This window comes from Mytilus edulis, chromosome 6 (genome assembly GCF_963676685.1).
Source record: "Mytilus edulis chromosome 6, xbMytEdul2.2, whole genome shotgun sequence".
NCBI classification, from domain to species: domain Eukaryota; kingdom Metazoa; phylum Mollusca; class Bivalvia; order Mytilida; family Mytilidae; genus Mytilus; species Mytilus edulis.
This window is the reverse complement of record NC_092349.1, coordinates 15,878,785-15,902,457: the sequence shown is the minus strand read 5'-3', so window position 1 is coordinate 15,902,457 and position 23,673 is coordinate 15,878,785. Positions and strand designations below refer to the sequence as shown.

At 31.5% G+C, this 23,673-nt stretch overlaps 1 protein-coding gene across 4 annotated transcripts in view; it reads left to right on the top strand.

The window, feature by feature from the left end:
- The window catches only part of LOC139527245 (putative leucine-rich repeat-containing protein DDB_G0290503), a 30,928-nt gene extending 9,116 nt beyond the window's left edge, over window positions 1–21,812 (top strand). For 3 of the 4 annotated variants that reach the window (XM_071322575.1, XM_071322577.1, XM_071322576.1), the window contains exons 2-17: window positions 2,521–5,293; window positions 6,547–7,197; window positions 9,656–9,876; window positions 10,363–10,584; window positions 11,556–11,604; window positions 12,431–12,592; window positions 13,134–13,187; window positions 14,163–14,210; window positions 14,846–14,910; window positions 16,267–16,347; window positions 16,641–16,862; window positions 17,226–17,839; window positions 18,651–18,778; window positions 19,294–19,380; window positions 20,367–20,420; window positions 21,595–21,812. In XM_071322575.1, the coding sequence (XP_071178676.1) occupies window positions 2,525–5,293; window positions 6,547–7,197; window positions 9,656–9,876; window positions 10,363–10,584; window positions 11,556–11,604; window positions 12,431–12,592; window positions 13,134–13,187; window positions 14,163–14,210; window positions 14,846–14,910; window positions 16,267–16,347; window positions 16,641–16,862; window positions 17,226–17,839; window positions 18,651–18,778; window positions 19,294–19,380; window positions 20,367–20,420; window positions 21,595–21,690 (5,523 nt within the window). In that variant the 5' untranslated portion in view covers window positions 2,521–2,524 and the 3' untranslated portion in view covers window positions 21,691–21,812. The remainder of the gene's footprint in view (window positions 1–2,520; window positions 5,294–6,546; window positions 7,198–9,655; window positions 9,877–10,362; window positions 10,585–11,555; window positions 11,605–12,430; window positions 12,593–13,133; window positions 13,188–14,162; window positions 14,211–14,845; window positions 14,911–16,266; window positions 16,348–16,640; window positions 16,863–17,225; window positions 17,840–18,650; window positions 18,779–19,293; window positions 19,381–20,366; window positions 20,421–21,594) is intronic. The other variant, XM_071322578.1, reaches the window with a different exon arrangement.
- The last annotated feature ends 1,861 nt before the right edge of the window (window positions 21,813–23,673 follow it).

The window sequence follows — 23,673 nt, the reverse complement described above, 5'->3', positions numbered from 1 at the left end:
GGGTGTTGATAGGTGTCAAGCTAAGATTGAACTTTTATGTAGACTTTATTGTCATTTAAATCCAGAAATCACTTTATAAACGACAAGATTTATTACTTCGGTCTTTTATTAATCTAGATAAAAGATAGAGTTTAAATGGCCATCAGTTCCGTTAAAACAAACGTTAGATAAACTGCCTTTAACATGTTTAAAGTTGACATTTTTACCCGACAAGCTTACCATGCTCAGGTAGGTTAAATATTTAAATGACAATCCAAAACCTACAAATACCGGTATATTATCTTTATCTTATATTCAACTTATATTATTGATTGCAAAAATACAGCTTTATGCATCGTTTTGTTTTTCTAAAATTTAAAAAGCTAATAATATAATAATTTTGTAGACATAGGTTAAAAAATGTAATATTCTAATATCCATGATATTTAGCACTGTGATTTTGTAGCTATAGTTACAGGGATACTTATTTGGAGGGGATGGAAAGATCTATCAGTCAAGGGTGACTTGAATAAATTATGAGAGAAATTAACATACATGTTGTTATTGTGCATTTGTGGGCTAAATTATCAAAAAACTTTGATAACATATGTATATATATATGCTACATGATTCAACATTGTTCAAAGGGAAAATATACAACCTTTATTTTGTTAAATTTTTCTCAAGTTCTATTGATATTATAATTTTCTTTAAGCATACTAATATTTGCAAAGATATAACATCTCATAGTTTACCAATCATGTATAGTACACCTATGTTGTTACAGAAAAAATATTCCTGCAATAACAAAAGGGTGTTATTACATCTTCTCTATATCTCTTTAAAGGCTGTGCTCTGACTTGCATAACAATATATTTCAATTCATCATGTTCATTGTAAGAAATGATGATCAGAGCTTGTTATGAGGCACTGTGCAAGATTCCAAGTGTCTCATTTACTCTCATATAGTAAGTTACATGCTTGTTATAACTAAGCCTCGTTATTACAGCTTAGTTTGCCCTTAAAGGCCTTGTCTCACTGATTTACCATGTTTTATCAAAATAGTATTAATGGAATATGAAAATTAGTTATCAAGGTAATATAATTAGCTACTGGGCAAAGTTTTAAGAATTCCCATGTGCCCATTAAAGATAAAATATATATTTAACTGAAAACAAACATATTACCTATAATGGTTTACTTTTTTAAATTGTTATTTGGATGGAGAGTTGTCTCATTGGCACTCACACCACATCTGCCTTTATCTATATATGTTATTTAAGGAATGACTGTAATATTTTTTCTGTCTATGAAGAAATAACATAAAAAATTTGGTGCACACTGAATAACGCTTGTAGCGGGTTATTTAACAGTGTGCACCACATTTTTTATGTTATTTCGAATAGACAGAAAAAATATTACAGTCATTTCTTATAATTTAATTCTAAATTCCATTTTAAACCTTAGAAAACCATGAAAAAAACGTTGATGACGTCACGGTCACATGACTAAATTATGTCTATGGGCTCATAACAAAATAACGTCAGCCAATCAGAAGACGCGTTACATCCAAAATTAAATTATTACAGATTAAGAAAAAAAGAGTAGACAACTCATGAAAGTTTCTGTAATAACACATGCATGTTATTTTTCTGTGATAATTTATTTAAGTTAGACCCTTGACTGTCTAGGGAAAACATGGAAAAAGACATATTTCTTCTCACCAAAATAAATTATAAATTTTTACATGTATTACAAAATGTATTATAAACTAATATGACCTTTAACAATCAATTTATGAAACACCTCAGAATCATCCCTTTAAATTGAGGTACAATGAACAAGTATAAGTGAAAGTTTAGAAAATAAAATTTGATTGTTTTCATTTGGTCATACTTAAATTATATAAATTTTGTATATTTCAAATTACAAAATTGTATCTTGAAAGAGGATTTTCACATGTTTCATGATACACATGATACATGTAGCAACAAAAATATCTTCGAAAAATTACAAACCTCAACTTTTAAATTTCAATATTTTGTTGTATTTCAAAAATCGGACAAGGACAATATACATGGTATATTAAAATTATATGTATGATTTCCAGTTTGTTATTTATTAGTATAAATATAATTTTCTACCTTTGTGAAATAAAAAAAGCCCTGCCATCGCCTGGTATTCTACACCTCCACAAATGACAGAGGCAAGCGCAGTAGGATCGAAGAAGGGTTTGACATCGACAACCCAGACCTACAGTACACACCACCACACACATCGCCTGTCCTCAATGCAGATTCCAAAGAGGCAATACAAACAGCCATGCCAGCAGCACAACCTGATACTCCGTACCAGCAACACCAACGCAGTCGGAGTAAAATGAAGGCCAAAAGACAAACAGACACCGGTCTGTAAAATAGGTTATTCCAGTCCGCAATATCCGGACAGGATAGCCGGACGTGAAACATCTACATACCATCATTTGTAAATTTTTAGCTTTTACAGTATCATGAGTATATTGCAATTTTTTTTATTTTTCAGAAGAATGGAGTCTCCTTCAACAGAAGAATCAAATCAGGTTGAAGATATTGGTGCAATCGGAGACACTGCCAAGACAACAAAAACAACAGAACAAGACACTGATTCCTCTAAAGACAGGACTGAAATTCAGCAAGACCGTCAGTCTCCTAAAGACATAAGAACTGACGTTCCAGGAGACACTGAGCCGTTCAAAGACATTAAAACTGAGATTCAAGGAGACTCTGAGCCTTCTGAAGACATCAGAACCGAGAGTCAGGAAAATGATTATGAAAATGACACTTTTGAAGATGAAGGTTCAGAAATAACTGAATCCATAAAGGAAGAGATTCAATCTGAATCTGAAAGCTGTGATAGTAAAACATTAGGCTCAGACAATGGTGACATTTGTCACAATATTTTCTCAAGTGAAAATAAAAAAGATGAGACAGGAATTGTGGATGAAATAAGTGAGAGTCATGATAGTAAGAATAAAGAAGAAATGGAATTGGATGATCAAAGTCAGCAATCGTCTAAAGCAGTCACAGAATATCATCAATATGAAAATGTTGAAATCACAACTGATGAGGACGATGAAAAAAAAGAATTTAAAGTAGATGAAACGATTACAACAACTGAAACAGAATCAAAAACTGATATTGGTGCAGGACAAGATGAAACTAAATCAAGCATAGTAGTTGGAGCGGGAAAAGATGAAACTAAAGCAAGATCTGATATTGGTGAAGGAGTAGATGAACCTAAATCAAATGAAGAGAAAGTACGTTCAGAGGAAAGCATTGTAGATGATGATGAAAATGGAAACTTTCAGGAAATATCAGAAGAACTTCTGATGGTCAAGCAGAATACTGTTACTGACCATGGCGATTCTGGAAGTGATACTAATCAGATCGATGAAAGACTTAGCATTAAATCGGAAGATAATTTTGAGTCCTTTGATCCTTCATTGGGCAATGTGCAAAATATAAAAACAGAAGAAATAAAAAAAGATACTTCAGATGAAAAAGATACAAATTTAGATAAACCTGAGACTGAGCTTGTTGTCATGGAAACTGAATTTAAACCAGAGAAAAAGGAAGATGAAGAAGATTTAGAATCTATGAAGGATGAAAAAGATGAAGATGAGGATAAAAGCAGTGCTACTGACACTAGCAATTTGGCAAATATAATCGTCAAACATGTCCTCGACACAGCTGTGTCTACTTTTAATAATGATACTTCCTTCTCTTCTGACGAAGGACTTGAAAATGATGAAGGGTCAGTATCAAAAGAAAGGCTAACAACTGAAGGAGATGGAAGTCAAGTTAAACATCAAAATGACACAGATGAGAATGAAAGAGATGAAAGAAAAGAACAGCTGGAATTACAAATAGACATTGATTCATTGACTAGAGAAGAATGCCTGCCCTCTGGTGCTGAAAGTGGAGATGGACAGGAAGTTGAATTTGATGAGAATGGGAACAGAAGAGGGGAGCCTGAAGTTACATCACATCCAGTTGCCATGGAGATTGCAGTTTCAATGGTCATTGATAGAAAAGAAGCAGAAGCAACTCGGGTAACAGATCAGATCCAGGAAGACATTAAAGAAATTTCTGAGCACATTAGTTTAAACGATACAATCGAAACGGAACAAAATGTTTCAAGAACTGTTGAAAACGGAGTTGAACATTTGTCTTCTGAAAATGAGGCAGATATCCAAACACCAGTTGAACCACAAAAGAAAAATATTTTCCTTGAACAGCAACCATGTGAAGATGAAGAGGCTTGTGGTAGTCAAGGGATGCCCAAACTTGATCCTCTTCCAAATTATCCAGACTACCCAATTAATTACGGAAATTATAAAGTTTGTCGTAAGTTGTCTCCCCGTGAAAAGGAATGTATAATTATTGATACAGGTGAAATATTAACATGTAAGAATAAAAGCCAGGAGCAGACAGACACACTTCAAGGTCAAGCTGACCTAAGTGAGAATGTTTGCAATGGTTCAAGTACACCACAACAAACAATGAACAACTCTAGGGAACTATTTGGAATTGAAAATAATCGTTCTCCACAAAGAAATGGAGAGAGCTCGTTTAGAATAATGAAAAATTCATACGATTTAAAGCAAAGCCCTGTTACGTCTCCAAGGGACCAGTATAAGGCAAACAATATAGTAAGAGATCAAACTGCTAGTCATCCAAATGTGCCAGAAAATATTGGCTATGCTCATGTTAATCTATCACAATCAAATCCAGACGAAGATACTGGAACGTCAAGTGTTCCAGCAACCCAGCATGTGTTATTCAAACATCATGATGATCATGATTATGAAACAAGCAGACGACAGTTAAGAAATGAAGAAAATTTACAAAAACTGAACAATGAAAGTGATTTAAGGCATGGAATGCAGCCAGGAAGTAGAATTACACACATGGACTACTCACCGTCAAGAAATCTATACAATACACAAGGGGAAATTGATTTATCAGATCCAAGTGTTATGGTAAGATACCAAAGAAACATTCTATCACAAAATTTACATCAAAATTTAGGCAATGCTTCTGCGCCAGAAGTGAGTATGGATCATTCCCATTCTACCGATCCTTTGAGGATGTCGGAATCAGAATCTGCTTTATTGTCACAACTGTATGCCAGATATGGAAACTTATCCTCACAAAGCAGAAATATGACTGGTTCTTACAGTGACGAGAGAGAGATCTCAACCTCAACAGATGCAGTATCGACCCCTCCAAGATCAGGCCCTGTACCTGGCTATAGAACCTTACATGAACAACAGGTAAAACAATTAGACATGATAACTTAAAGTACATTTGTAATGTTAACATTGGCTAACATGGTAAACTAACTTTAATATTTCAGAAATTCTTTAATGGTGATGGTTGATAAGTCTATTCCAGTTGTTTTCATTCAGATTTAATATATGTAAAAAAAAATCATTTAAGGGTGAGATACAAGTTTAAACCTAGCGAGTCATATCTCTGTGTCAACAATTTATGTTGATATTTTGAAAATTAGGTGTTAAAGTCAAAAAGTTTTGTTTAATTTATTCTCATCGTAGATACATGTATTGCTTATGAATATAATTACTTTAAAAGAACTTATGTGATCAAAACTTGTTTACAAATTAAAATTTTCTCCTAAGGCCAAATAAAAAAGTATGTGTGGTTCCACTTACATCTGAAAAAAAGTTAGAGTAGGTAGGTAGGAATTTTTTTTATTTTATGTTTTTTTTTTACATTGAGTCTATGGGAGCAACATTCTGACTTTAACAGTGCTTAATGAAAAATTACAATAAAATCTTTAGGGTAGGCTATTTTTAAGCCGAAAAAATAGGGACGGTAGGGTTACTGGAACCACATATATATTTTTATTTGGTCTAACTTAACATTATTGGAGATAAAAAAAAACTAGAATGCCATCAAAAACACCCAACTTATATTAAAGTTAAAATATCCTTTTATTAATATGAATATACATGCATGTAAGTTTTTACAGTTAATTAGAATTAGGCTAGAACATTTTATCAATCAAGACAAATATTACAATACCTTTATCATTCTAAAAATAGCTCAAGGTCAAGCCAGGTATTGTACCTTTATTGAATTATTGAATTATTGGATGTTAAGATTATTAGATGAATAATTAATTAATAACATAAAAATTACAACATGTCCATATTTGGGTGTTACTGATTTTTTCCAAATTACAGGTCTGTACATTAATTGCCTTGCACTACACTGAAATTGATATGCATGTATAACTAAATATGCTAAAAGGGATGATCTATCAGTATGTCAACAAATTTTGGAAAAGATTGACACTTTAATATATAAATGTATAAAGAGCAAATTGATGAAATCTGTATTTGAAGATGGAGAGAAATGTCATTATCTCTTAAACTTCTTATAAACATGCATACACAATTGTCTAATGTTGAAGACTGTATTTGGTTTCTTTTTATTCTTTGGTTGCTGTCTAGTTGACATATATCTCAAATTTAATCCAATTGTATGTTCTCTATTTCTTCAGAACACATGGATGCAGATGTTCAAAACATTAGAAGAAAAACATCAACTTGATCTCCAACAACAGAATCGACTTCACAAAGAATCTTTGTTTAATCTACAACAGCATATGGAAAATGAACTATTTGACCAACAGAAAAACTTCCGTCAGAAACTGACCACACATAAAGAAGCACTCTCACACCCCCTTAATCGCTCATTAAGTCCTATAAATTCTGTTCATGATGAACATAGTAAATCTTATTCACGGATGAATGACTCTCAAATTTCATGTACAGCTGAAAACCTCCCTCAAGGAAGAGATGGTACATTATCATATCAAGAAACATTTCAGACCCACAATTCCTTGCTTCGCAATCGCTCACCATCTTGGCGGGAAATCTATAAAGAGATCCGTGGGGTTGATGCAAGTGATTGTGATGAAGATCACTCACCAAGGGAAACTGTTAGAAGGTCACTAAATAGAGATTTTTCCAATTCACCTGAAAGGTCAAGGTCAAACATTGAAGGACAAGGTCAAAAGGAGAATAATTTGACAAGACAATCTTATTCACCAAGGGAAAGACCTTCAAGGTCAAGTCATCAAGAACCACCAAGAGCTGGTGTTTATAGCAGTCCTATGCCAATCTTGAGGGGGAAAGTAAACAACACTGAGGTACTAGATTAATTAGATTTTGTGATATACATGTACACCCTTTCTTTAATCAAGTAAACAATGATAAAGTAATAAATAAATTCAGAAAAAAATTATTTAAGGTGGTACCTAACACCTTAACTAAAATTAATTTGGCTCGTTTAATTTTCTCAAAATTTTAACAAAGTATTTACTTTGACCCTTTGACAAAAATATAAAAATTTCAAAAAATTTGAACCAATCGTTTAATCAGAAAAATTACACTGGTTATATAGCAGTTTGACAAACACTTATTTTAATCATTGACTAGAACACACCCGCGAAATCGCGGGCATTCAGAGCGTAGTTTAAAGTATCAGTATGTAAAGTGTTGTTGGAAGAATTTTGTTAAATACAGAATGACTGGAGAATTTCAGCAAAAGTATCATAAGTCATAGGTTATTGGGGACAGGAAAATGTTTTTTTTTTTTACCCTCCACCTTTATTTCCAAAGTTCCCAATTTTTGGTTTTCTATCAATTTCAATATGAACATACATTTAGTATGTTATGAACATTTATTTAAGTAAGGAGCCTGTAATTCAGTGGTTGTCGTTTGTTTATGTGTTACATATTTGTTTTTCGTTCATTTTTTGTACATAAATAAGGCCGCTAGTTTTCTCGTTTGCATTGTTTTACATTGTCATTTCGGGGCCTTTTGAAGCTGAGTATGCGGTATGGGCTTTGCTCTTTGTTGAAGGCCGTACGGTAACCTATAATTGTTAATTTCTGTGTCATTTTGGTCTCTTGTGGAGAGTTGTTTCAACATGCCAATCATACCACATCTTCTTTTTTTTTTTTGTTATCAATGAATTTTGTAAAAGATTTAATGACTGGAGAATTTCAGAAAAAGTATCAAAAGTTCACATGAATAATTTTAGCGCTTATCTGTATATTATGAACATTCATTACTATATAAATAAAGCGTATTTACTTTCAATTCTAAGTTTACTAATCGATCCATGGTGATCATTGATATAGTATACAGACCCTCTCTATTTAATAAACTCTGTGACTGCCGTGGATAGTAAACTTGAAAATGATAGCAGATAAAATTCTGAAAATACACTTTATTGGTAGTATATGTACAATGTATACAGAAAAACGCAAACCGGAAGTCTAATCTGACTTAAAATTTCGTACAATGACGGGACAATACCCGGATGCCTTTTTTCTCGTTTTTCTCCTAAAATAACTCAATCTGAATAATCATATGAATGGATGACAAATGCGACTATGCACTGTACCTATAGGACACAGAGGCGTGTTGATTAATTTATTGTGGAAAGAAGAGAAGCGACACCAAAAATGAGGTCTTCTCGTTTAATAGTATAGAAAAGCTTAATATTCCCTAAACAACACAATGTAATTAAAACGTTTTGCTGATTTTACAGAGTTATCTCCCTGTAGTCTGTAGTGTTAGGTACCACCTTAAAATCACATTTTAGATTATTGAAAACATTATTTGTATGCAGCATTTACTGAAATCACAATATCTAACATGTTTGTCCATAATTCTGAATCTTCTATGGGATGCCCTCAGATCCTGAAATAACAAAATCTAACATGTTTGTCCATAGTTCTGAATCTTCTATGGGATGCCCTCAGATCCTGAAATCACAATATCTAACATGTTTGTCCATAGTTCTCAATCTTCTATGGGATGCCCTAAGATCCTGAAATCACAATATCTAACATTTCTGTCCATTATTCTGAATATTCTATGGGATGCCCTCAGATCCTAAAATCACAATATCTAACATTTTTGTCCATAGTTCTGAATCTTCTATGGGATACCCTCAGATCCTGAAATCACAATATCTAACATTTCTGTCCATAATTCTGAATCTTCTATGGGATGCCCTCAGATCCTTCAATCACAATATCTAACATGTTTGTCCATAGTTCTGAATCTTCTATGGGATGCCCTCAGATCCTGAAATCACAATATCTAACATTTCTGTCCATAATTCTGAATCTTCTATGGGATGCCCTCAGATCCTAAAATCACAATATCTAATATTTTTGTCCATAGTTCTGAATCTTCTATGGGATACCCTCAGATCCTGAAATCACAATATCTAACATGTTTGTCCATAGTTCTGAATCTTCTATGGGATGCCCTCAGATTCTGAAATCACAATATCTAACATTTTTGTCCATAGTTCTGAATCTTCTATGGGATGCCCTCAGATCCACATAGTTCATTTTGTTGATTAGGATGAATTTAAGCACCACTAACTGTTTTTTGGGTTGTTTGGTTGATTGATGTCTCGTTGGTTTTAGCTCTACATGTACATATTCTTTTATTCATACAAATTTTACTATTTTGGCAGATGACATTATTTCGCATATACATGAATTATGAAATTACTTGCACATTTTTAGAATAAAATGCAGTATTTTTTCGATTTTCATTTTTTGTTTCTGTTAATTCAACAGCAAGAGACAGAACCAACAGTGACACCTCCAAGAAGAGATGACAGAAATTTTAATTGTGGTGACAGAGTAACCTCCCCTTCAATGAGTGAGAAGAAACAGAGTTCATCACTGCAGCGTCTGTTAGAAAGTCACCACCAAGAACGACTACAGCAGCAGGCACAGAGAGATGTAGAGCTGGCTGGAGATCCTACTAATGCTGATGATGTATTTTTATCTGCAAGGTAAAAATAAAAGCTAGTTGTGAAAATACATAAAAAATAGATATGGTATGATCGCCAATGAGACAACTCTTCACAAGAGACCAAATGACACAGTCATTAACAAATATCTTCAGCAATGAGCAAAGCCCATACTGCAAAGTATGAGGATATTGATTTAAAGTCTTCATATTTGTATTCCTAAATTTTTATGTCTTTTCTTTCTTTTCTTTAGCTCTCCATTGTTCTCTATTTTTTCTTCTTTTTTTGTGAATTATTTACTATTCTGTGCTTTAAAGTCTATATTTCATATGACCATACCCTTCTAAATCATTCTACTGCACTCTAAACCATATAAGAAGGTGAAACTAAAAAAAAATAACTCAATAAGTAGTAATAATCATTAAAATGTAGGACAGGAATTAATCTGTTATGACTTTTTTTTAAATTCTAAAAGATGATTCAACATTTCCTATCCCATCTTGTAATTTATTTTATTTTGTGTTCCAGCACTAGAGTTAGTTTACGAGAGAAGCATGCTAAACATATGGCAGACTTGCGTGAATACTATGAGAAAGAGCTACGTGAACTGAGGGGATCTTTACTTACAGATATGACAGAACAAACGCCTTACAAAAGAGTTTCTAGTGAGAATCAGAATCTAGTCATAGAAAATCGTCTTCTCAGAGAAAAAATACAGGACATGGAAAATGGAACCTCAGTTATAACTAGGTAAAATTAATAAAATAATTAGAATTTATAATAAGTTTTAAACCAGAATTTACATTTTATATGTAAAGAATCAACATATAGTATTGTTAATTTGAGATATCTTTATAAGTATATAATTCTTATATGATTTGCATATCTATACATACTAGAATTGGATTGGTCAATAAGAATTGTTCTCTAAGTTTACACTTCGATAAACCATGTTTACGAAACTACTTTTGTAATCTATTCATGCGCGATACACAAGCTTGCAGTGATCCCAGGATTTTCAGCAATTTGAGATTTAAAAACAATTGCTTAACAGTTGTGACTATTCTAGTGCATATATAACAAAAACAAAAAAAACAAAATTTAATTCACTAAGCTTCGAAAATGTATAAAAATAAAATTTAATAAAATTCCGTGAAATTTCATGAAGGATTTGGCAAATTTACGTCATGGCAAAACACGACGTCATACGAATAGAAATTTTCAAGGGAAAGATTATTTGTTACGTGTAAGCTTCAAATTTGAATAACATTTAATTAAAATGAAGTTTTTGAGGTAGGTGCTATTTTATTTAAGCTTCCGTTGTATTTATCTGACATTTATGGTTTTTAGATAGTCAAGATGGCAGCGTACTCCTTAGTTACGACTTGCCATTGTGCTTTTGATGGTAATATATATAGTAGCCATCATAAAAAAAATGTTTATTAAATATCACAAATATTTGGCTGAAGAATAATAAGGATTAAACACATTTTTTTCTAGAGGTTATTGATTTGTAAACCGGGGCTCTTACTCACAAACTCAACATAAAAGTCCTTTGGACTTTTATTCAGTTTGTGAGTTAATGCCCCTGTTTACACATCAATAACCTATAGAAAAAATGTGTTTAATCCTATATTGTTTATTTTAATAAAAAAAAATATATTTATGATCATATTTTGAATGAACTTCTTGTTTAAAGCGTTATATTTTTGATTTTACAGGCAGTGCAGAGAATTGGAACAGATAAATCATGGACTAGAAACTAGAGCAGTAAGTATGTTAAATCTGATGCAGTATTTATTCAATAACCTAGCAAAGTATTCTATCATTAGAAAATAACAGGAAATCTGGTGGATTGGTAGAAGCAAAATACGAGTCTGACATTTACCTGTAGTATCTAAAATTAAATTAAATCTGCACTCTGCATTTTTTCGAAATTTTGTATTTATTTTCTCTTCTTTATGCAAATGAGAAGCAAACTTTGTCAGAGATATGTTTAGTCAGGTTCATTTGACATATACCTGTAGTTTTGACTGCATAGTACTGTTAATACATTTATTTCCCTGGATTTGCCAGTTTTGTTGATAAAACTTTCTTTTTATGCCCCACCTACGATAGTAGAGGGGCATTATGTTTTCTGGTCTGTGCGTCCGTCCGTCCGTTCGTTCGTCCGTCTGTCCCGCTTCAGGTTAAAGTTTTTGGTCAAGGTAGTTTTTGATGAAGTTGAAGTCCAATCGACTTCAAACTTAGTATACATGTTCCCTATGATATGATCTTTTTAATTTTAATGCCAAATTAGAGGGTTTACCCCAATTTCACGGTCCACTGAACATAGAAAAGGAAAGTGCGAGTGGGGCATTCGTGTACTGGGGACACATTCTTGTTGCTTATGATTCAATATGACAAAATTGCTGTATTAAAGTATAAAATAAAGTAGTCCAAGAAAAATTCAAAAACGAAAAGTTCCTAATCAAATGGCAAAATAAAAGCTTAAACATCCAACGAACAGATAACAACTTCTCGATTTTGACTTAGTAACTTTGTTCTATTTGTTGTCTTCTGTTCTAATGTAATATAAATATTTTTTTCATTACAGAAAGAATATGTAGAAAATTTGAATGAATCCCAGGCCAAGTTGAATAACTTTAGAAATAAAATGGAAGAATTACAGTTTTATTATAGAGAGAAGGATGAATCTGCACAGCAGCTGGAATTCCAAGTTAAACATCTAAATGATAAGATAAGAGCTGCCAAAAAGGTCAGTTCAGTAGAATTAAAAATGCTATTTTGTCTTTCTGAAAAAAGAAGGCAGGATGACCAAGATTTATGTAAAAAAAAAAAAGAGAACGGTATTGAAGAAAAGTTGAAATGTTGCCCTACACTATGCTAAGTTTGTATGGAAACCAATCACATTAAATTTAGATTATGTTCCTTACTTTGAAGAAGAATGAAACATTTGTCTATGAAATCATTTTATATAATTCTAAATCATTTGGGATTCAGCTTTTAAAAGTTGATAAGTCAATTTTCCCTATGAATAATGTTAATATTAAATTTACTTTAAAATTTAGCATACCACCATTTATAATATGTCATAAGTTTTTCCAGTATATCACTATCGTTTATAAAGTTGGAATTTTCAATTTTATTGCCATTGTTTAATACATCCGAAAATCAAAACATCTTTTCTTGGTAAACTGGAAATCAGATAAAATGGACTGATTAAATGTATTTAAATGATCTGTAATTTAATGCTATTTCATACAATTTCAAATAATTTTTTGTGTTTCACCTTTTAGACTAATCAGGAACTTACTGACCAAATCCAGAGGGAAAGAGGAGTTTTACACAAGGTAAGGTCTGGTTAGTGTAGTGATTACATTTTTTAGAAGTTGTTGATAATCAAACTGGGAAAATGTATCCATCTTTTTATGCCCCACCTACGATAGTAGAGGGGCATTATGTTTCCTGGTCTGTGCCTCCGTTCGTCCGTCTGTGCGTCCGTTCGCTTCAGGTTAAAGTTTTTGGTCACAGTAGTTTTTGGCGAAGTTGAAGTCTAATCAACTTGAAACTTAGTACACATGTTCCCTATGATATGATCTTTCTAATTTTAATTCCAAATTAAAGTTTTGACCCTAATTTCACGGTCCACTGAACATAGAAAATGATAGTGCGAGTGGGGCATCCGTGTACTTGGGACACATTCTTGTTTAAAATTATTGCAGGCCAGATAAAATAATAGTAAACCTGATGTTTGTGCTATGTTGAATAGTTTAAGCAATTTAAATAAGAGTCGTGAAACACATATGGGTTATTTATTTGAATAAAAGAGATTACCTTATGTATATATCAATGAGGCAGCAACCTACAACTCAAAGAACAAAATTACATCTTGAGGTTAATGTCTTGTACTTTGTTTTTGTACAGGAGAAAATGATATTTTCACTCTTATGATAGATGATATGCATTGGTTCTATACCAAAATAAGTTGTAAAAAACTTTAGGAACACCATTTGTTTTGTATTTATTATAAATTAATGTTGTTTATTTCTGATTGAATGATAAAATTGAAAATTTGACAATCTTTTCCTATAAACCAATTGGGGAACAAGAATATTATACATGTCTATGAAAAGAGTGTTTTTGAGCTCAATCAAATTACCAAGTTTTTAATATTAATGTGTACAATATTTTATTGTGATCATATTTTTTTTATTAAAATGGGAAAACAAATGAATTTCCCCTTTACATGTTTATAACAATATTGATTGTTTATATATATAATTGATTTATATCTTGAAATATAGAAAATTGTTTTGTTATTTAAGATTTCAGACAAGTGTGAAGCAGCTGAAAGGGATCAACAATTGATAAAGGTAATATCTGTGTACAATAATCAGGGAAAAGGGAACACAACTAAAACAATCAGCTGTATTTTATAAATATCTAACCAAATAGTAATCTCAACAAGCAGTATGTGATCATTGAATTTATTTTATCTTTATTTGATTTAAAAGAATTATCATTAAGTTGGTACCCAACACTTTAACTAAAATTAATTTGGCTCTTTTAATTTTCATAAAATTTTGTCTAAGTATTTACTTTGACCCTTTAACAAAAATATAAAAATTTCAAAAACTTTGAACCAACCGTTTTGTCAGAAAAATTACACTGGTTATATAGCAGTTTCACAAACACCAATTTTGATCATTGAAAAGCTTAATATTCCTTTTACAACACAACGTAATTAAAACGTTTAGCTGACTTTACAGAGTTATCTCCCTGTAGTGTTAGGTACCACCTTAAACACTTTATAACTATTAGCCAGCTGTATTAAAAAAAATGTCGTCAGAAGTGAAAAAGTCACATGTTTATTGGCATTAGAAAGTGGGAAAACTATTATTTGTATGTCCAAAGCTAATGTATAGTTTTCTGTCCTTTTTCATTGCTCAGCTTCATAACACATAAATGTTCAGTAATTTGAACAAGTTGTTTGGTTTTTATTTCACAGGAATCTTTATCAAATACAGAAAACAAGTTGTATGATGCAAGAACAGAAATAGTGGAACTTAAAAGGTATTTGTTTGTGTGATATAGTGGAGATTATTGCCTAAAATACAATGTGACAGCAACCTTAAGGTGGTACCTAACACTTTCACTAAAATTAATTTGGCTCGTTTAATTTTCATAAAATTTTGTCAAAGTAAATAACATAAACATACCTACCAACTTTTCAAAATGCCAATGGGGGTTTTGCGTGCAAGATGGCTGCCATCGTCCTTAAAAACCTTCAAGGGGGCCTTCAAATACATTTTAATGTTGTTTTTTGGCTTCTTCATACTTTAATTAGCCTAATATCATTGTAAAATTAATTGTTTTGTTTAAAATTGTTGACAAAATTGCTCTTTCAAAATTTCAATTTGGGAGCCTCCATGGGGGAAATCCCCCGCAAATAGTGACAGTTGGCAGGTGTGCATAAATACAAATTTACAAAATTTTGAACCAACCGTTTTGTCAGAAAAATTACACTGGTTATATAGCAATTTGTCAAACACCATTTGATCATTGAGAAGCTTAATATTCCTTTTACAACACAATGTAATTAAAACGTTTAGCTGACTTTACAGAGTTATCTCCCTGTAGTGTTAGGTACCACCTTAACAATACATTGAAACCAAAATTAACATTTTCAGGTCAATATTCAATGACAGACTTAAATCAAACATACATGTATCATGTACCTCTAGCTCTAGTGTTCAGAAGATACCAAAGAGAAAATCAAAAATGTTTGTCAAAAACAGACAAAACCACGACCAAAGAGAAAAATGATAAAAAGACGAATAACTTTCCACAAAAAAATACACAGAAAACCAAAGATTGAACAACAAAAAGACCAAAAACAAGGGTATACCCAGGTGCTGAGGAAGGGTCAAAAATCAAACTGAGTCAAGACAGGTTTATAAATGAAGTCAAAATATACTGAGTATTTGCCATTTACATAAATACCTTGAATATTAGGAAAGGAATGAAAACTGTTGGCTATAATTTATTTGTATCAGTAAATTAATGTAAGTTTATCATCTAAATTCTTAAGTTTGCCCAGCTCATATGTAATTTTAGGATTAAGCTACATGTATAAATATTTAATTAAACAATTCTTGGTAACACTTTATGGACTTTTTCTGCAAACTCTTTAGAAATTACCATACACATGATGTTTTACCAGAGCAGTATTAATTTGATCGCCTATCAAGTACATGAATCAAGATAGCTGAATGTAGGATTGAATCTGAAATGACCAGTTGCAAGGAAAATTCTACACTTACAGTATATGCAGTTGTATTTTAGAAGTAGATGATAAGAATTTGAAGCATAAAATGTATTGGAATTGTTTATTTCTTTATAAGAAAAATCAAATATTGTAATTTTCAGAACTGTTTCAAAGTTGGAATTAGAAAATAAAAGATTATCAAGAGAAAATGACAACTTACATAGGAGAATGCAGACTGGAAAGTGAGTACTGTCATAAATATCTGTCATATTGACATCAGGTATTATGTATGAAAATTCATATCAACAAAATACAAGGACATCTTGTTTTGATGTTTTTAATCTGAAAAACCCAACAACATAACAAAATGATACATTATACAAAATCTCATCACAAATTTATATTTGTTTAAGAAATGGCTTAAAAACATTGTATTAAAGTCTTATTTCTTTTTATCATTGTCACATGTGAGACAAAAAAAATTAATTTTTAGATTTGATAATTTCAACTTATTGATATATATTTTCCCTTACAGCAGTTCTATTCTCCATGGGAGTTTTCATGATTCTTTTGAATCCCCAACATCAGATTATGTGCCATCTCCAAAAAGAGAGACACCTACAGTCACTGTCAAATCTCCAAGGGGAGTTAAATCTCCTAGAAGTGAAGCAGGTTCAAGGTCAAATACTAGGAGAGATAACTCTATGTCAGAAAGGGAGAGAATGAATGGTTCTTTAGGAGATTTGTCTGTTCAAAGGTAAATTATAATAAGATTTGCTTGCTATAAAGTAATACTGTAGATTTATTTTTTTCGTAGGATGCCAGTTGTCATGAATATCTTGGGTAAACTTGAACTACTTTACAAAAAGCTTCATATTGTGACTCACAGCTGATATATTACAGACAACCTGATAACCGGTACATTTCAAACGAGCACAGTCTGAGAGTACGAAAAAAATATTTTCTAAATATGAAGGGATTTCAGAAAACTTGAAAACAACGATTCCAATGATTCCAACCTAAACAGTGCAATTTATCATTTATAAAGTTAAAATATCACTTGATGTTCTGTCAAGTTAATAATGATGATATTTATAATCTGTTGTATATCTTTTGACAGCTCTTCCAGATCCAAATCACCATTAAGAAATAGTGCAAATGGATATGAACAATTAGGTGATAGTCTGCTAGAAAGTAGTATTGATCAAATTGACACTTCCACAGTATCTCCTGTGATGAGGGCGGAGCAGGATCTATACAGACTCAGGGATATGATGAGAACAATTGGACAAAGTCCAAATGAACCTCCAAAATTCAAATTGAAGAAGAAATTTTACGGAAGTGATATTCAGACTCAGACTAGAAATGGTGATTTTTCTCCTGGAAGTAGTCCCAAAATTCAGAGGAAAAAATCACCATCAAGTTCACCGAAAACAAAATCAACACAATCAAGACGTTCTCAGGATAGTAGTAGTGGTATTTTGAATAACTCTTCCGCAAGAGGTCAAAGACCACCTTCAAAATTATCAGTGAATCCAGATGAATATTCAAGTCCAACTAGGTTTGATATTAGTACGGATAAAAATAAATCAAATGGTGTTATTCCTAGAAGACATCCTGGGGATGGTGAGCCACAGAGAGACGAAAACAAGCCATCAAACAAAAGTTCTCTTGTAAAAAGTGCACAGAGTTCAAAAGTCAAGAAATCCAAAAAGGTTTTAAATGGTAGTCATGGTAAGTTGTATAAATAGATAGATTGTAGATGATAGATGATGAGCCTTAAACAATAAGTGCTGAAAAAAACTAAAGCCCAAAAGGCCAAAAGCTCATGTGTGAAAAGGGTTGTAAAATAGCTTACCAATATTACTTGAATATTTAACCCAGACCAAAACAATGTTTGTAGTTCATGTAGTTTGAGACTTCAATTAAAATTTAAAGTAAGTTGTCAAATTGAGAAACTTTGAGATCACATTCCTGACATAGTAATTGCATTTTCACAAATAGAGTCAATGCAGTTGTTAGCAGATTTCCCTTCAAGTGGTTTAAAAATTTATTTCCAAATCCATTTTACTTTTCATTATCAAGCATTCTAAAATTGTTTTAATAGGTACACTGTATTGGTCGTTAATAGAGTGCATAACGATTGATATTCAAAGACTACTGCTGAAGCTGATACTTGGGATATTCACCATTGATACCCTAGCTATATACTGTTGAAATAAAGGACTGCAATACAAGTGCTGTTCCTATAATATTTTATTTATTCTTTAGTATTGCAAAGATGCACATCTATGCAAAAAAAAAAATCCTAGTTGATCTGCAAAATTGGCCACCAACCTAACACATTCACATCATGTTTATGTTTAATACTACAAAATTAGGACTGTTTATTTAAAAATGGTTTATCTCTAGACATCATGGAATTAGCTAATGAAGTGTGGAAAAAAAGTAAAATGGCAAAAAATACTCAACTCAATATATGAAAAAGAAGACATATGTGTATTTTTGTCTGGTTTAATATATATATGTACCTATTTTCCTTCAGATTCTAGAAGTGAGGTTGAAGATACCTTGAATAGGATACGATCAGGTGAATATGTGACACGGCCTGAATGGGAGGATCTATATACCTCTATGGCAAAACCATCAGACAACCAACCTGTCCAGCCAATGGTATGAATTTTGTTTATATGATTTTGATATATTAAAGAAACTAGTAAAAAGACAAAGAAATTTTGCTATACTCTCTAAAATCAATATATAATATTCATTCAAATTCTTGTCCATTTCTATGATCCTCAGTACATCTTTTGACAACACAAAGGGTAAAGAAAGAAGATGTCTTATAAGTACATGTATATATAAATCATGGGAACGACAATCTAACTTCTCCAGTACACAAAAAGCACTAAAAGGTCACAATAAAAAAAAAAATTGAAAAACCATAAACAATACATGTACAAATGTATTACCAATAACAGAAAGTGTTTGCAAAGAGTGATTCACTGTAATGAGGGATACATTTAGTGAAAATTGAATTTAATGAAAATAAACCACTTTACACACTGACATGAAGCTAAAGTTTTTTAGAAGAGTATATAAATTGATAAATTGAGTATTGCTGATGTTTTAAATCTCTTTATTCCAATATATCTTCATTAATAATAACTTGTTTTGTATCATTGTAGCCAAGAGAAGAGAAGATTCGAGACAGATTAAGTAATATAACAGATTTAGAACACAGATACGATGATCTCAGTGCAGAAAAGAGAACAGTAGGGTTTTTGTATAATTATAGAAAATAATTAGAATAAATACACAAATTTCACAAGTGTTCAACCTATGAAACATTTTTCCTTTTTAGTCAAATTTAAAATGCAAAGCTCGCCAATCATTTTAAATATTTAAATTTGACTGTCAAGAGTGGATAAATTTTGTATCACACAAAATTTGGTAGTGGAATCTGTTTCTCTAATGATTTTAGATGATAAGCAGACAATCTTTCGAACGACCTGCAAAAATGATGTGTTTTTTCTACGTGATGTCTCAGGCATGGTCGTCTTTTTATATTAACCTTGAAAAATATTGCGGTGTATATTGGTATCACGTTGTCGTCGCACAGAAAGTTTACACCTGTCTAAGTTATGGTATTAATGTAGTGAACTACGTGCATACAAAAGAATAAATATTCAATGCTTATTAAAATAATAATATAGGGTTATTGCATGAATATTGGGGAATATTGTCCCGAGTCAAATTTTATATTGCACGAGCTTGCGAGTGCAATATATGTTCTACGAGGGACAATATTCCCCAATATTCATGCAATAACCCTTTTATTGTATAGCAATATAATATTTAAAAGTAAAAATTGATTTAAACTAAGAATTTGTCATTGATGACGTCATGAATTTTGAAGATTTATTGCACGCTAACTTTTGGTTACTTTCTGTGGGAAATATTATATTGCTATACAATAAAAAGGATTATTAAATTGGTTGCAATGAATAACCGAGATTTCCCAGTACAATAAAAAGCCAATAATTTCTCTCTGCTGATAAAAAACCAATAATTTAACTCCGCTGACATCATACGAATAAAATATTACTATGCACATTCATAAATTAATGAGTTGTTTGATCAATTGTTGAATATTTTAATGATCTTGAAATTCCTGTATCATTTTTAAAACAAGATAAGAAAGAACATCAAACTGAGGAGTTATGTCCTACCAATAACTGTTGGTTTATTTTTACTTCAGTTGGAGTCCACATTAAGTAGAATACCTATACATGGTAAAGGCAGACAGGAGAAGGTATGGAAAATAAGAATCAGTTAGGGCTATTCAATTTTAATTTATATGGGAGGGAAGGAAGGGAAGTTTAATTATTGAATGTGGGTCATGTTTTTTTTTACAGTATGTGCCTATTAACATTATGCAAAATTATCTGAAAAAATTGTTCTTGGTTTTAGTAATATTTTGAAAGTCCCTTCTACCCTCTCAAACATCTTTTAATGGAATAGCCCATATCAGGTTTTATGCATATTGATAATGTAGAATATCAAATATCAGTCAACATCTTAAGATATTTGTTGATGATATAGTGTTGGGAACTACCTTGAAATCTTCATATAGAGTTGAAATGGTGATTTTATAAAGAAATGAACCGAGTGATACAAACAGAGAAAGATCAATACTTAATATAAGTGTTGAGACACTGGGATAACTGGATTTTTAGGGAGCATCTATTAGCTTTTTCAATGATTCAATGTTCTTTCAAGTCAATGCTTATTAGTTTTTCATATCATATAAAAAAAAGAGTAAAAGAGATGTGATATGATTGCCAATGAGACAGCTGTCCACCATAGTTCAAATGATGTGGATGTAAGCAACTACAGGTCAACATACCATAAATGAAGCTATAAAAGGTCCAAATTGGACAAAATGAGAAATCTTTCCATCACGTTGAAACTAAATACATACATTTTGCTTAAGCAAGTAACCATATCTTACAACCACTGGGTCGATGCCACTGCTGGTGGAGATTTATTTCCCCGAGGGTATCACAAGCCCAGTAGTCAGCACTTTTTGTACTGACATGAAATGTCATTGATATGGTTATATTAATAAATTTACTGTTAACAAATTTTTGAATTTTTTGAAATACTAAGGCTTTTCTACCTCAGGCATAGATCACCTTAGCTGTATTTGGCAAAACTTTTAGGAATTTTGGTTCTCCATGCTCTTCAACTTCGTACTTTATTTGGCCTTTTTAGCTTTTTAGGATTTGAGCGTCACTGATGAGTCTTTTGTAGATGAAACGTGCGTCTGGCGTATATACCTAAATTTAGTCCTGGTATCTATGATGAGTTTATATATATATAATGTAGACCATATAATTAGGGTAGAATTATAGCATTAATGACCATATCACTTTAGACAAAGAAACCAAATCATCTAGTCACTATTTAACTATTTTATTTTCCAGGAGAGAGTTGATGAAAAGTTGGATCAAGTAGAAAGAGAACTGGGATCCATCAGAATGTCACTGAAGAGATACAATGTTTTAAAAACTTCTATTTAAATTTTACACAAATTTTGTTAGTTATTTTTAGTTCACTATTTGTTAAAGTGAAACTAGAATATGTTCACTTTCTGCCATATTTGATTCCATTATTTTCTAACTGATATATATTGTTTGAAATATATCATATTTATAGTTTTTGATTTTATGGGTATTGCTTCATATTGGTTACATATGTATTCTTAAAAAGTATGCTTCATATTTACTATATATAAAACAATGCTAAAGAAGTTTAACAAAATTTCAAACAAATTTTTAGGTTAGTCGTCTATAAAAAAAACTCTATTCAAAGAAATTTATAACATCTGAATGAAAGTGTCACTCTTTTTTTTTTTTATTTGATTAATTTAATATTTTTTTTTGTATGTTATTCCATATATATTACTGTATGCTAAGTACAATAACAAATAAACATTATATTTTGTATTAATTATAGCAGTGCCATATGTCAAAGGTATTATTTATTACTACTTTCTATTGCCCCGGTAATTGTAATCTGCCATAATCTTATCCAACATTAACACATACTTCTTTTCAGAAGGCTGCCAAGAAACTTGATCTGCAATAATTCATTAAGCATAAATGTATGTGAGAATTGATATATTTCTCCGGTAATTGTAATCTGCCATAATCCTATCCAACATTAACACATACTTTTTTTCAGATGGCTGCCAAGAAACTTGATCTGCATTAATTCATTAAGCATAAATGTATGTGAGATATATTTCTATAGGAATTAGACTAAATGACAGCAACAGTATGTACAGCATCCACTAAAAATAATCAAAATCCTTCAGATGCATTAATGTTTTTTTTAACTTTGTATACACAGCATTAGGTGTCTAGAGATTTACTATTGGTTGTCCAGTGCTAAATGGAAATAACTAGATCACTATGTATATTTAAAGTTCTGGATAACAACCTAGAGTAGAGTTATTTTTTAAGTGTGATTGGTAGTAAAAGGGGAATAAGCACGCAATGCAAGACATTAACTATTTTTCACATCAGAATTACTCATTGTATAACTGCCAAATATTGAATATTGAATATTTCACATTTTTAAGTAGTTGAATAATAGCTTAAAGTTCATTGACCTTTATCTTTTGTAATCTTATTTTTGATGTTCCATTGCCACTTTGTTGTTGTTTGTCAGATACACTACAAATTACTTAATGAGTATCTTTTTTCATATTTATGAGTATATCCTTAACTTTTTAAGCCATATTTTTCTATTCTTTATTTGCTCGTTATTCTGTTTCTTATATTTTAGCACACCTTTTCCTTCTGTTCTATATTTATTTAATAATATTATTAGATATATACCTGCTACAAAGGTCAAGTAATTAGGCAATCCAGTAGTTCATGTTTATTTCATGGGGTGGTTTTGTAGGTAAAGGTAAACCACAAATTTAAATGATTATTTAAATATCTGCATATAGGTTTTGACGCATAGTTTGGCAAATTCACAAAATCAAAACTTCAAGAATTCCGAACTATTTCTCAGTCAACAAACATGACTAAATCAAGTGAATCCACAATAGCCCTTTTAACATAAAGGATCCCTGACTGAAATCCACAGATTACAAATCCCTCCCATATAAGTATGTCCATCCACTTTCTGGTCAGTATAAATGATGTAGCTTAGACCTATTTATGTTTCAGTGATACTCTGCACAAAATACACATACCTCTCAGGCCATTCATTAGGAGGCGGTACCCGGTACTTTTACCCTCCTATGCTATTGACAAGTACCGCCTAAATGTAGGAATTTTTATATAAGATATTCATGGAATAATTTGAAAAGTACCACCTAGAAACGTGGAAAGTACCAGTTAACATGAAAGATAATGAAACCCCTGACCTCTTGTAAAACTGCATCTGTATCATTTCTGTACACGTGATATGACATAACATATTTATAGATGTTAATTTATACTTGTTACACATGAATAAATAAAATGATAAAACTTATTATTTTTTGC